Source organism: Aquila chrysaetos, chromosome 5 (assembly GCF_900496995.4).
Source record: "Aquila chrysaetos chrysaetos chromosome 5, bAquChr1.4, whole genome shotgun sequence".
Classification (NCBI taxonomy): domain Eukaryota; kingdom Metazoa; phylum Chordata; class Aves; order Accipitriformes; family Accipitridae; genus Aquila; species Aquila chrysaetos.
The window spans coordinates 24,554,561-24,569,137 of record NC_044008.1 but is presented as its reverse complement, the minus strand read 5'-3'; the positions used below and the strand labels follow the sequence as shown (position 1 = coordinate 24,569,137).

At 39.9% G+C, this 14,577-nt stretch overlaps 1 protein-coding gene across 1 annotated transcript in view; it reads left to right on the top strand.

Annotated features, from left to right (window-relative positions):
• Positions 1–14,577, top strand: part of LOC115341422 (ADP-ribosylation factor-like protein 8B) — a 29,322-nt gene that overhangs the window by 5,351 nt on the left and 9,394 nt on the right. Inside the window, exon 3 of the mRNA XM_030014386.1 lies at positions 14,465–14,538. Within this exon, the coding sequence (XP_029870246.1) occupies positions 14,465–14,538 (74 nt within the window). The remainder of the gene's footprint in view (positions 1–14,464; positions 14,539–14,577) is intronic.

Sequence of the window (14,577 nt, the reverse complement as noted above, 5' to 3'; positions counted from 1 at the left end):
TAAGTGAAATCTGAAGCAACTTCACTCCTAACTTACGCATCTCAGCGGAGAGTGCAGTTTAACTCACATAATGTTAGCTATACGGAAATATAACATCTAATGTAAGTCAATTGGGGAACCATCTCTTAGGCCTATAGAGAAATATAGATGATGCCACTTTGGTTGTGATTCATGCCATAGACATCAAAATAGAGATAAATCACTCCAGTAGCATTAAGTCCCTCTCTGTTGTTTGATTGTGAAGGGAGCCTGCTTGATGAGTCCAGATCAAATTCATAACTTCTATCTAAAATTAGGTGAAGGGAATACAGGTTTTTGCCTTTACATTGACTTTTCCCTCCTTTTCCTTCATTTTCTCTCCTTCCTCCCTCAGTTCTAAAGATACTCTTTTTCCTCTGGTTTGGTGTGACTCCTAAACCTAGGGAGGATTTTCTCAAATGACCTGTAATGTGAATATAAGCAGTTGTTAACTGTCTACCCATTCTATCTAAACTGCGAGCAGGTAGAGGGTGGTAAAAGGGGTAATTGACTTCTGTTGGTTGGGAGATGTTGAAACTGAACTGAAAACCCCTAAACCTAAAATGACCATAGTGGTATAAATACTGTGACTGGCTGTCTGTTTCTGATCTTAATATCTTGCTATACTTTTTCAAAATGTCACGTGACTGTGACTGCTGTACATTTCACTTGTGTATCTACTTCTGTGTTACAAGCTTGCAGAATAATCAGGAGGTTCCTCTACAACTGCTTGCATGTTACAGTGCCTAATAAGCCAGTCTTTTGAAATCTATTGAAATGGAAAGTCTAATGTCACCCAACTATTTCCTCTCATCACCCCAGCCCTCCTTTCCATATACCCTCTTGAAATTCATGTCAGGTTTGGCTGAAATAAAAACTCTTAACATTACCCATGGTCTGATTTTAATTTCCCAGGAAATTTTGGCAGATTGCCAAAAATAAATCATGGCGAGTATCTTAAAACTAGGTCCACAGTAAAGACTGTAAAAGACTTAAAAGGAAAATGGAGTAAAATGTAAAATGGGGTAAAAGTAAAGTGGAGGATCATTATTGCCTTGGTAACCTCAACTTTGTGACTTGTGCATGATCATTATGAGTACATGATTAGACCCTGCTCCAGGAGAGAATCTGACCTCACTCTTAGCGCAGAGTAGGTGAGCAAGAAGACAAAGTAGCCTCATATAAGCGGTTTTAATTCACACATTTCCTGAAAGGTAGATGATTGATAGAAGCCTAAACTTTATTTTTGGTGTAGATGGGGTGTGTGTGAGTTTAAAAAATCCAAACTGTCACATGATGAGCACTACAGTACTCAGTGCCACGTGTGCAAACTCTTCTTCGAAGTAAAAAGTCAAGGCTAGCATTACTTTACACAGCAGGCAGCTCTCTGAAAACACAGAGGAATTTATATGGCAATATGAGTAAGCCTGTATCAGTTGGACTTTATCTGAGGAAAATGTAGGTGACCAGAATCAAAAGCCTCTCCGCATTAATTCTTGCAGTCAACCCTCTATGCTCAGTTTATTTTGGAGACCTATGAATCAGAAAGAGTAAAAGGTAACTTGGTCTTTCAGGAGACAGAAGTAGTGCACAAGGTGCATGTTCTGCTGAGTAACAGTTATGCAGCTTTTTCTTGAAATGGAGGCTGTTATTTCATGATGCTTTCTGTTAGTTCTTATGAATGCTATGTTTGAAACTGGTGAAAAAACATAGAATTTCATCGATGATGAGGTTTCATTTCTGGTCTTGGCCCTTCTTCACCTCTGTTGTCAGTATATACAAGATCATCCAAGCTCTTCCTCATCTCTGCTGATTCATTTCTCTGTGGCCAGCTGTGCTTGTGGCAGTGCATACACTACATTTAAGGTAAAGCTGGTAAGGGCAAATTACAATTTACAGGAACATCTGCTTTGATTGCGGTAGGGCAGTATTCATGCTGCATAACAAGAAGGTATACTGATTGGCAGAGAGCTGTTTCCTTTCTTTCCTTGCTATGGAGTTTCCCTCCAGCTATCCTCATGCCTGTTAGCCTCTCCTCATCAAACATATTCCCCTCTTCCACTGCCTGGTTTCTTTGTGCCTCAGCCATTTGCATATACACACAAAGGCCAAACCCTAACCACCTCATTCCTCAAAATACCCACTCCTGTCTCTTAAGGAGGAAGCAGCAAATGTCCTCTCTTAGTCCAGGAGTGAGTTTGTCAGCAAATGAGAAAAAAAAATTCTAGTCTTGGGTCCCTCTGTTGAATGTGTTTCAGCAACCATCCATGTGTTGCTGGGCAAAGAGCTGAACTCCGCTATAGAAAGAACATACTTCAGCCTAACAGTAGCTTGGTACATTCCTGTTTATCTTCTCCCAAAAGAGGGCCTTTTTGATCAAAATCAGAACTTCTGAATATTATTTCCTTTGGGGTCCAAATTCTGCTTTGCAAACAGAATCTTTCCTGTAAAGGGAAATAAAATGAGCCCCTCTTAAAAAAAAAAAAAAGTCACAAAATAACCTTTTAATACACCCACTTTTCTGCCTGTGGTAGCACTTCTAACCCTCAGTATGATGTTTCTCATGCTGCGGACAAACTAGAGTTACCTTCTGGGAAACCTAAAAGGGAATCAGGCCAGCCTAGTGAGGGTGGCAGAGATTAAAGTTCAGCTTTTGCAGTCAGCTTAAGTGGATCATGGTGTGAGTTTTATATTCTACTTTAAGCATGGCCCTGCACCCTTGCACCCCTTTTCCATCAGCACCAGTGATCACATGGCAAAGCAGTAGTCAGATCCGCCAACTGATCTAGATGAAAGCAACCTCTAAAAAAACCCAGCAACCAACCAAACCAAACCTGCCCCCATGCTAGTTTCTCCCTAGTCAAATTACCTAAGTAGTGTGCTCCAGAAACAGCTGTGTGATTGCTGGTGCCCCCACAGTGTGGGAAAGCAGGACACAGACACAGGCAAAATGATGCATTTTGGGGGCAGCCTGGACAGATTGACTTAGATAGCTGCAAACCACCATATTTAGAGTGCAGAATCTGGACAGGAAAAAAGCAGTCTCTCCATTTGGTGAGAAAAATGAAATTTTCCTTCATCCTTCCACTCTGGTAGCTGCAAACTTTTAAGCACAGCTAACACTGCCTGTTGCTAGAGGGCTGCCAGAATTATGTGTTCAGTACGCACAGATAGACTGCTTGTGGATTCAGATGGATCAGTGACAATATTTAAAAAAAAAATAATTGTTTAATGCTATATTGTTAGGATTTACAGACTTTGGATGGTGTTAAGTTTTCTAGTCCTTATAATTAATTCATGATTCATATTAATTATGAAAGAGAATTTATGGAGAAGTCAATGGGCATTGATATCAGAACACTCTGATTGATGTACTAATTGTATAGATTTTCTCCCCCAAGATTCTGTTCATTATACACAAATTAACATGTACAGTAGCTATGACAGCAAATTAAATAGTGTATTTGCAACAAGAACATCGGGGTACTGCCTTACAAGTGCAAATGGGTCGGAAGGCCATCCCATGCTTTCTTGACCTCTTACACGTCAATGGCAGGTGTGTAAGAGAAGAGGACCAGTGATAAAATTGTGATTAGCATTGTGATACGAAGCAGCAAGTGCAGACTTGCAAGCAAAAACTGTTTGTTTCAGTTTAAGTAGTCAAACTGTCTTAAGTTTTCACTCATTCAAAGAGGTATTTTTTTCTTACTATTCTTTCAGGCATGCAGGTGTTCTTTGTCCTCCAGCCTGAGCCTTCCCTTCTCTTTCAGAAGACCACATTTGTACTGATGCAGTACCTTCCACTTGAGCTTTAGCAATGCTTCCAAATTCACCTAGGAGAGGATTCTATTTTAATTACTCCTAAACGTCAGTTTCATACACTTTTCATTGCATCTGCCTTCGTTTACCACTGATGAAAGAAGTCCATAGACGCCACAGTCAATAAAAAACTTACCGCATTCAACCATAGTTCATAAATAATCCACAGAAATAGGAATTTCCTTTCAGTTCCCTTGTTTTCTGTCTTTTGCGTAGAAACAATAAGGCCATGATTTAGAGTTTATATAGAGAAAGCATAAAGATAGTTGGAGTGCTATACTGATGCTGCTACAGAATTGTCGGATGTGGAGGAAAATGAGAAAGCTGTTGATGGTTCATTCAACTAGGAAAAGAAAAGTAATTTGCAAGTAGACAAAGTCTTCATAATAAAGTATTTTTTGAGCCAGGATAGTTCAAGTAGGTGAAGGAAATAGTTGTCTGCACAAATGATATTGCAAGATCAAGCTCATGCAGGGAGGAGGTGCGTGAGTTTCTGTGGAACTGTGCCTTGTTTTACACTTTCATCTCAAAAGTTATGTTATATATTGTTGTTATAACAGAGTTGTTAAGAATAAGGGGATAATGCTAACAGTATGTTTATTAGTTTGAAAAACAATACTTGGTTTGGAAGCCAATCTGCACAGAAAATAATTTATCTTAATCAATTCTCATGGTCTCTCTGGTACAACAGCATACAGTGAAGGTAAGAGGTGTAGGGAAATATGGCTGTTTTGTATAGACGCTTACTTCCTTAAAAACCTGTCAAGATGAAGTACTTGTACGTCACTCTTCCTCTGTCTAGGTAAGCTGTTAAAATTTTACAGTCTAATTGCTAGATAAAGTTTCCAAAATTTTTTTGCTGTGAGGGGAATGACATCATTTGTTGAGAAGTTGATGACTGAAGAATGGTGAGGGGGATGCCTCTTGCTAGAATCCTTTGATGCACTATTTGCAGCCTGGTCAACAAGGATTCAGAGTGAAATTTGCTTTAACCTTTTTATCCCAACAAAGCAGGTTACCTTTCTTATAGTAATATTATGATATCCAACTATCAGCTATTATTAAAATTCCTGGATGAAGTGTTATTTTACTAAACCTGTGAAGCCCTTCAAACATGGCAGGAATAATGTTCATGGTAAGCAGATAGGTCTTGCGTCTGACCTTTTTCAAAAGTCTCAGGGGATACTGCAAAACAGAATCAATTAAACTTAGTATAAGAGTGAAGCTGAGAAACCATCTGGGTCAAAAATTCATCAAGTGAAAAAATGACATTGCAGAAGTGTAAGACTGATCACCTTAGGCAAAGTAAGTTGCAACACCAACAAGTAGGTGATACTAATCCTTTATCTGTTTTTTGCCATATTTTGGGGTAGGCCACTAAGAAGGAAGTACGATGCTAGTGCAGCATCACCACCTGATTTCTTTACTACAGTTCTATCTCTAGATTCAGTACAGTTCCAGAAGCACAAGAACTAAGGAGCCCATGGTCTTCTTTACTTTCTTTTTCGCAGTAATTTCCAGAAGCCAGTAGATTTGTTCTTATATTTGGTCTCTAATCCTAGCGTATAAAAGTATGGTCGCTGTCATGCCTATGTGTATAAGTATTTATCTGAACCACACTGAAAGGAGAACACTGATTTATGCAAGCCAAAACATTTTGTAAGAAGATGCCAATTTCATATGCTCTTTAATCAAAGTTGAGCACGATCAGAAATGTAAAGCTGTCAGCTTTAACCATCAATTGTCAAATTTTGGCTTGTCAATGGATTTAATAATACCTGTCACCTGTTATTTTCAAAAACTGAGGAGGCAAAGAGGAAAGATTTTGCCAGGCAGTATTTGAAATCTAACCAGGAGGCTTTATGGATTTTGAGGTTGTGGTTGAGGTATTAAATTACAGGATGATTTCCAGCATCAAAATACCTAGTGTACTACAACTTAGTTGTTAAAACTGTTTTGATGAAGTTCATAACAAAACTGATGGCTGTCACTTTTTTTTCTGACAAAAAAATCTATGAATTAATTTGGGCTTTTAATTCCAAGCAAGTTTTGTTGTTTGCCGAGTGATTTGATTTTGATGGAATTTCTCTATTTTTGAATCAGCTCACTATTAGTAGTCTTTTTGCTTTGGTGAGATTTACTGTTCAATAAGCTAGACAGTAGCTAAAAAATTTCTTTTAACAAACCTAACTTTGAGAGTCTCAGAAGACATGCTTCGCGACCAGTTATTTTAAATGATTGTGAAGCTCCAACTAATCAACCTTTGATTCTCGCAGTGATGGTCTTAGAAGTCTCAGGTATAAAAAAGAAATAGAGCAACACGAGACATGCATGCGCACAGGCGACGCAGCAGCTTCATTTTCCTTGCTCTTGCACTTCGTTTTCTTAAAATTGCACCACCCGCCCTGGATGTTGCAGTCCGGAGGGAGCAGGGAGCAGCTACTCGGGGGACTGGAGCTGCGGAGGTTGGGCTGCGGTCACCCCAGCTGTCACCACTAGAGGCCAGCGTCCTTCCACGGGAGCTGCAGCCCGGGCCAGCGCAGGCCAGTCTGCTGGAGGGCGAAGCCAAGCTTCTTGCTACTTGCTGTTTGCTCTGATGTGGCAGAGAGGGAGGAGGAGGAGGAGGATCCCGGCTCTGTGCCTTCCTCTTCCAGCTTCCTTCGTTGCAGCACTCCTCTCCCCCGCCCCGGACAGTAGAGTTTCCAAGTCTCCAAACATCCTCGTAGAAACAGAATCCTGCTGCTTTGTAATGCTTCATTGTGCTATTCAGCAGCAATTAAAAAACATCTTACCTGTCATGTCATCATCTCACGTGTCATGCAGTAATACGAGCCTCTGTGTGTACTACATGTATAGCTCCAGCAGTGTTTCAGCAAGTACTGGCTGTTCCACATGGCTTGGGTTACTCTGAAAAGCCTGTGCCATTATCTGGGCTGATTTCAAGCCAAAGTGGTTATTTCTATAAAGAATTTTTGTGGGATGTCCCGGTGATTTATGATAGTTGTGTGTAAGGAAAAGCTGTACTGCTGGATTCTAAAGGGCTGTGATCCACAGCAGAAAGTCCAGTTACTAGTGATATACCCCAGGGATTGTTTAGCATCTTCATTAGTGACCTGAATGATGAGACGGTGCACCCTCAACAAGTTTGCTGATAATACAAAACTGGGAAGAGTGGCTGATATCAGAGGGTTGTGCTGCCACCCAGAGGGACCTCGACAGGCTGGAGAAATGGGCTGACAGGAACCTCATGAAGTTCAACACAGGGAAGTGCAGAGTCCTGTATCTGGGAAGGATCAACCCCAGGCACCACTACAGGCTGACTGGCTGGCAAGCAGCTTTGCAGAAAGGGGCCTGGGGGTCCTGGTGGGCACCAAGTTGACTGTTGGCGAGCAGTGTACCTTTGCAACAGAGAGACCAACGGCATCCTAGGCTGCATTAGGAAAGAGCTTTGCCAGCAGGTCAAGGGAGGTGATCCCTCCCTTTTTCTCAGGACTGGTAAGGCCATACCTGGGGTACTGTGTCCAGTTCGGGGCTCCCCAGTACAAGAGGCATGTGGATCTACTGGAGAGAGTCCAGCGAAGGGCCGTGAAGATGATTAAGGGACTGGAGCATCTCTCATATGAGGAGATGCTGAGATATCTGAGACTATCTAGCCTAGAGAAGAGAAGGCTTAGGGGGATCTCATCAGTGTAGCCAGAAGATGTAGCCAGACTTTTCTCAGTGCCCAGTGACAGGACAAGTGGCAATAGGCACAAACTGGAATATGAGAAATTCCATTTAAACCATGAGAAAAAGCATTTTTACTGTGAGGGTGATTGAACATTGGAACAGGTTGACCAGGCAGGTTCTGGAGTCTTCATCCTTGGAGCAGTCTGCTCTAGGTGACGCTGCTTTGACCAGGGTGAGTTAGACTATACAATCTCTAAAGGCCCCTGCTAGCCTCAGTGGTTCTGTGATTCTGTGAAAAGGAGTTAAATGAGGGTTAGGGAGTGGCTCAGAGAATAAGTATGGAGCATATTCAGAATTACTCAATTATCAACTAAGAAGGAAGAGTATGAAAGCACTCTTCTATCTGATAGTTTGGGAAGAGAAGCCTTGGAGACTGTGTCTGTGCTGGGAGTTGTGTGCTGCAGAGTGTGACACAGGATCATGCATTAGATAGGAACCTTTTCAGTGGTCGGGTTAAAAACATGGGGCCAGAAGCCAGTGTCCTGAGTCAGAACAGGCAGTATTGAATATCTCACCAGTCATTCAGAGTAACTGTTAGGACTCCTAAAAAAGAGGACCAAGAATTGATCTCAAGGAATCATCTAAACCAAACTTGTGCTCTGAGGTGAATCAGATATTTACCCAAATATCTTAGGTAATGGTTTCTTAAAATTTGTTCTTCCATGAAGGTTCTACAATATCCCTTGTTTTGTACAATGTTCTTTCACTCTAAGTGTTAGAAAGCTTTTTTCCTAATATCTGACATGAGTTGCTGTCATCACAAATTGAGCTGCTTTTTTCTTCTATACCTGGCAGCCATTTCCTGGGAAACATTATGGTTTTGTTCCCCCCCTCCCCTCTTTATAGGTCATATTTTCAAAATCTTTTCTCACCCTTTCTTTTCTCTTCTGGACTTTTTCAAATTTGTCTGTGTCTGTTCTATAGACTGATGCTCAAAACTAATATAGGAGCCTCCCTGACACGGAGGACAGGGCAGTACCTCCAAAACTGTACATAAGATGCTTCTTCTAGTACATGCTGATTTAAGATCTGCAGCACTGTTGAAACACATATTTAGTTTGTGAACTGCTCAGGCTTTTTGTCCTGCACCTCTACCTCGTTATTATACATTTTGTGCTAGTGCATTTGGTTCCCTCTATCCAAATGTAGCATTCTGAACTTCCACGTGTTAAATTTCAGCTGCCTTATTTCAGACCATCCCTCTAGTTGGTCTGGATACTTTAGGATTCTGAATTTTTCTTTTTTTATCTACTCCCAGCTTGAAGTTATCTGCAGCTTATATAAACATGTTCTATTCCAACATCCTGTTAGGAAACCTGGGAACCGTAAGTGCTGTCCCTGGTTAGTTCTGTCCTCAGCAGCATTGCCTCATTGATAGATGCTGGGAATCTGTCAGGATTGCTCAGACCTGAGAGGTAGAGGGCAAGGGGGACACACGAGGAGAATGCCAGGGAACTGCTCTGTGGGTTAAATCTGTCATGGGAGAATGTCCTTTTCTTGTCTAATGTACCAATATTAGATTACTTTTTCCCAGCATACACACTGTTGCACATCCTCCTGGTTTTTCTGTGCTCTTGAGCGACTACTAATTTTTGCTTACATGGTTTTATGTTCTTCGAGGACAAGCAAAATTAATAATCACTACAGTAGTTATTGATCAGCTGTTTTGAGCTATCAGTGTCCTTGCCTCTGGTCTCCTTGCCCTCAGTCTTCGAAGTGCAAGTTCTGCCTACAACTTATAATTTCTATATGCCTACTTTCACCAGAATCTCTTGGATTTTGATGTCTAGAGACTGATTCATGGTCATGTGAAAAGAGACTACAAAGGATTGCACATGGTCATGCAGAATCAGGGCTTTCTACTTCGGGGAGGACACAATATTGAGGCTAGGATGGATTGGCTCCTTCTATTTAGAGGTGTGTTATGTCTTGATTGAGAGGATTACAGTCTTATCTCTAAAGCTGGGTTCCCTGGTACTTTCCTGCCTTTGAACACAACGTGGATGTAAGGAGCACGAGGTTCAGTAAACAGTTTCTGAGAACAGACTTCGCGTTTGTGTCCTGTTTAAAATCCACCTGTTGATCCTTCCAGCGTTGTACCGTGTGTCTGTGATGAAATGTCAAATACACCCTAGTCATTGAGAAATAAGCCCTGCCATTAAAATGCCTCTGCACTTGTTGTCAGGAATTGAAGATATTCAGCCATTTTGTGTTGCAAGTTTAAGTGCACTAAGTACATTTCCCATTCTTCAGTGAAAGTGCTATGATTAAATTAAAAAATTATAAACTGAAGTGTGCATATAGCATTTTTTCTGTCTGACATGATAAAATGCCTAGTTGCAAAAAGTGTTTAAAAGTTGGACTTTATCACTAGTAAGGAGTGACAACAGCGTTCTTTAAAGGACCAAGACTGATTTTGAAGAATGTAGTCTTCTGGAAGTATTGCCGGCAGAAAATGTAGCCAGCTTTAAGAGCAACTGTAAAGGCATTTCCGAAATATAGAATAATAGATAGGTAGTAAGTATTCTAAGGTAGTAAGGTATTCTAACTTCCATAATAGGTTACGTGGCTGGTACTACAAGTAAGGCTCTGTAGTTTTGTTATCCACAGGGCAATTTATTAAAAAAATTTAAGGTTATTTGATTCAGCTCTTTTTATTCTTCCTGTTTATTAGACAGGGCAGCTGAAAATTACTGGCTGAAGATTCCAGTCTAGAATAGGTGACTATTTAGGATTTGTCTCCCCAAAGCTTAGTGAGGTGAAAAGGAGGAAGCCAGCCTGAGCCAGTTGTCTACATGCAGTGGAGAGCAGTGCAGAGCTTTGCAAGAATAGTTCACCTGGAAGGCAAGGTGGGTAAGGCAGATGGAATCGTTTCCTGCTGTGGGTGCCCTCTGAGCTCTTTAGCACCCACAGAGAGATTTTAGGCACTTGGATTAGATGCCTACGTTTTAGGTAGCTGAAGTTGAGGGAAATGAATCCCATGCTTTCCAGTTACTCCCTGTCATTACACATTGAGTGGGCTATGAATGCTGTGACTGTGCTTGCTGTGTATGCATGAGCTTATTAGTCACATCTCCGTATATGTGGACTTGTCTGTGTACAATGTGATGTTGGACGTTGCTGGTGCTACGTTACTCTGCCCAAATGTTTTTCTGTGTTCAGAATTTCCTCCCCTGTTTGTTCAGGCTAGGTTTTATGGCTGGTATTTTCTGAATACTTCCAACCAGAAAGATATATTTCTGAGTCCAAGTATTTGTAGTGTTGGATTCAGCTAGCAAATTAAGATGCCTGAATGTAAACAGCTATATGTCTGCAGTGAGTGTTAAGCTCCTTCAATAACTGTTAGAGGAGCTCTAGTCAGTACCATCAAGCCTAGAGCATAATTCTGTCATCCTAAAGAAGACGTTACATCTGGTCAGCTGAATAGCTGTCTAGGTTTCACTGACTGTGGTGAGATCTTAGGTACTGAACCTGCGCTTTGATGTCGAGATACAAATGTGTCATTGTACACATCTCTGTCCACAAGAAACATCCTACCCAGCATGCCTGGAAAAAAAGCCATGTAAAACTTGACATCTAGAAAATACTACTTCCCTTCCTGCAGCTTTCTTATTAACTGTCAAGCCCTCCCACAATATAAGCTATTAAAAGAAATGCAACTAGAGTGTTAATGAGCCTTCCTGTAACTGAAAGCTTTTGAAAACCTTTGGACATACTGCCCACCTGCATTTTTGCTCAACTGTCATGATACCTCTGTGCAAAAGGAAAAGATTTGCTCCTTAAACATAGCTGATAGCCACAGTCTTAAGAAGGAGCCTTAGAGCCACATGAAGAATGGAAACTGAACAAGAGACATATCCAGAGAGATTCCTGTTCTAGAAGAATTTGATTTAACAGGTATGGTAAATGATGGTTCCAAAGTATAACAATTAATAGTTTACAAATAAAAGCATTGCATTATTTTATGAGAGTGTAGGCCTGCAAGCACAGTAAGAATTACTACTCTATATGAGTAGTCAGGAACAAATAAAACAGTGATTTATAAAATGCAGTAGGAATAAGATGTATGCTTTGAGATTGAGCCTAAACAACAACGCCTTGAGATTTTCATCTCTGAGGCAATGGTACTGGGCATCAAAGAAACTTTTTGTCTGTTTGGTCATTTTGTATGCATTTTCTGATTCTTAAGATCAGCTGATCTTCTAGGGATAAAATTACCTCTTAAATATTACAAAAATTTTATTCCTGAGAGACCAATGAAAGCCATGGGAGCAATTTGAAGTCCAGTCTCTTTTTAATAACACTGAGACAAAACAAACTTTTTATAGCTAGCTCTATATTCTGCTGTTAAGATGTAGTCTCCTGCCTCTCGCAGTTCACACCCAGAGTATACTTTTTACTTGTGTATTAAATACTGGGATACAAAAATAGGTGATGTACACAACATGCAAGGCAAAAAAACTTCTTTAACTCTAAGACCTCTCCCCTTCCTAGATGCCTCTTGTATTCTCACAGTTCTGACTGTTCAGTCATTTACAGTGGAAATGGTTTGGGGCAGAGATTGGTGTTTTGAATTAAGTAGTTAACTCTGTGATTGGCTATTCAATATAATAAAGAGTATTAGAAAGTTACTACTAGAACCATTTTAATTTCATAGGCAAAGAGATGATTTTTTTTATTTAATACATTTTTTTTTCTTTCCCTATTTCAGATAATTATAACTTAATATATTGATGTAAACTGGGTTCCCAAGCACTATTAAAAACGCCTAGGCAATCTTGTGTCCTTCATGTTGTACTTTAATGGATAGTTGTAAGCCTTATTACGGAAACTGACTGGAAATGACTTATCTTTCCATTGTTTCAAGGTGACTCTTTCTGCTAATGAGAATAATAGTTGTTCTGCAGTGCAATTTAATGTAGTATAGATACAGTATAGATATAGTATATTATCCAACAAGGACAAAACTAGTATTTCTTTATCTTGTATTACTTTTGTGATTAGTCCAGGCTACATCATCTTGTAGATTTTTCTGGCTACCAGGAATAATCACTGTCAGTCTCCAAAAATCTAATCTTACTACTGGCCTTCCCTGTCCTCTTTCCCCTTCTTTCTTCTCTGATCTACCAAGAAAATAATTTGGTTTCTTTTTCCAGACGCACAGATGTGCACCAGATGGTTACTGATAGTTTCAAGGTCCTGATGAGTTATTGGAATAATTAGTGTTGGTGTGAGGTTTGTCATCTAACTATAATACTGAACTGTGTACTCATCTCTTTCAAGCTTTTAAAATAAAAGGTTTATTTTATTAAGACTTTTGAAACAGCGCTTCAAATGTCAGTGCAGATAATAATTGATACCCAGTTCATGGTCAGAAGTTCACTCAACTCTTTAATGTGTAAAATTCTTGATCTTATAAATGGGATCAAAGGCAATCTGCATTTAGATGATATAGTAATTTTATGCCAGAAGGAACAGTAAGATATCAATCAGGGAATTATTTTAATGGTGAACTGGGAAATATTTCTTTATAAAATATGAACATAAGATGTTGAAAATAATAAAGAAATTGATACATAAATATGATTTATGGATTGTGGAATTAAAAGTATAGTCCACATTAGTTGAAAAAGGTCTTATCTGAAGGGTCTATTAAGTCTTGCTCTGTTGTGCAAGTCTTTGTTGCCACAGCAGGGTTAATATGTTTGGATTTATAAACTATAAATATGAAGACAACTCTTAAGAAAATTTTACTTCTGTGTATGTTACTTCCAAATTTAGTTTGTGCTGTAATGGATATGCCTCCTAGATCTGGTATGTAGTACCTACTGTTTTGATAGCTAAATCTGATTAAAATAAGAAATAATTACTTCTCTTTGTCTTTGACATAGGAACAGATCCATTCCTTTTATTTTTCAGTGTTCATCACTGTTTTAATAGGTGTGTCACTTGTAACACAACTGTCTTTGGATGTAGCTGCAACACCTACATCATCACGCAGCCCTTGCCTGCATGATTTAGATCCTTTCCCTGGTATTTTGATCTTGGAAACAGTTTTGGAACGAGATTATTGTCATCCACCAAAAATACTGGATTTTTGCAAGCAAAGCGGAATAAGTAACTCCTGTACAGAAAAATAATGTGCTAGCCTTTTAACAATAAGGAATTCAGTGGGATTGCCAGACACTAACATCATGCATAAGTATTTGCAGGATTGGAGCTTTATAAAATCCCAAGCAGAATTTGAGCTTCCTTTCCTTAAGATTCACTGATTAATCACTTCAGGCCTACCCTACACTACTGTTTCCTTTCTGGTTCTGATCAGTTAATCCATGTGTCTTTAAAGCACATTTGATGAACAAATGGCAGAGCTGTGGAGATATTGGATCTCCCTAGAATATATCATCCTTTACATGGACTCAATCTGCTCTCCGACCAACTCTTTATTTACTTAATATCCGTCTTTATCCTGCTGAAGGCCTGATGCATTCTTAACTCAGGTCTCCCTAGCCCCATAAAAAATGCAACTTCCTAACTGTTTTCATACAGTGATGCTATTCTTTCTGGGTTTTAGACTGCGTGTTTGCAGAATTTGCTTTGGTATCCGAGTAAGACTTTTTTTGCAGTGAGCGGGAAAGGGTGGAATTCTCCAAATGGACATTTGGAGCTGCTAAGGTCACAGGACTGACTTGCCCTCTGAATGTGCCTGTCCCCCTCCATTGACTGGAAGGGTCTGAGAAGACCAGTCTTTTGAGGAAGGTCACTTAAAAAAAACTGCCTACATTTAGGCATTGTCAGTACAGCCTGCATGCTGCATGTAAGAGTTCTTTTGTTCTGTTCTGTTAGTACTGTGTAGTTCAAAAATGTTTTGGGGTTGGGGTGTTCTTACCTTTTCCAGGTATGGGACATTGGAGGGCAGCCAAGGTTTCGAAGCATGTGGGAGCGTTACTGCAGAGGAGTCAATGCAGTTGTGTAAGTTTTCTTGTGTATGCCCATAGAACATACATTTAA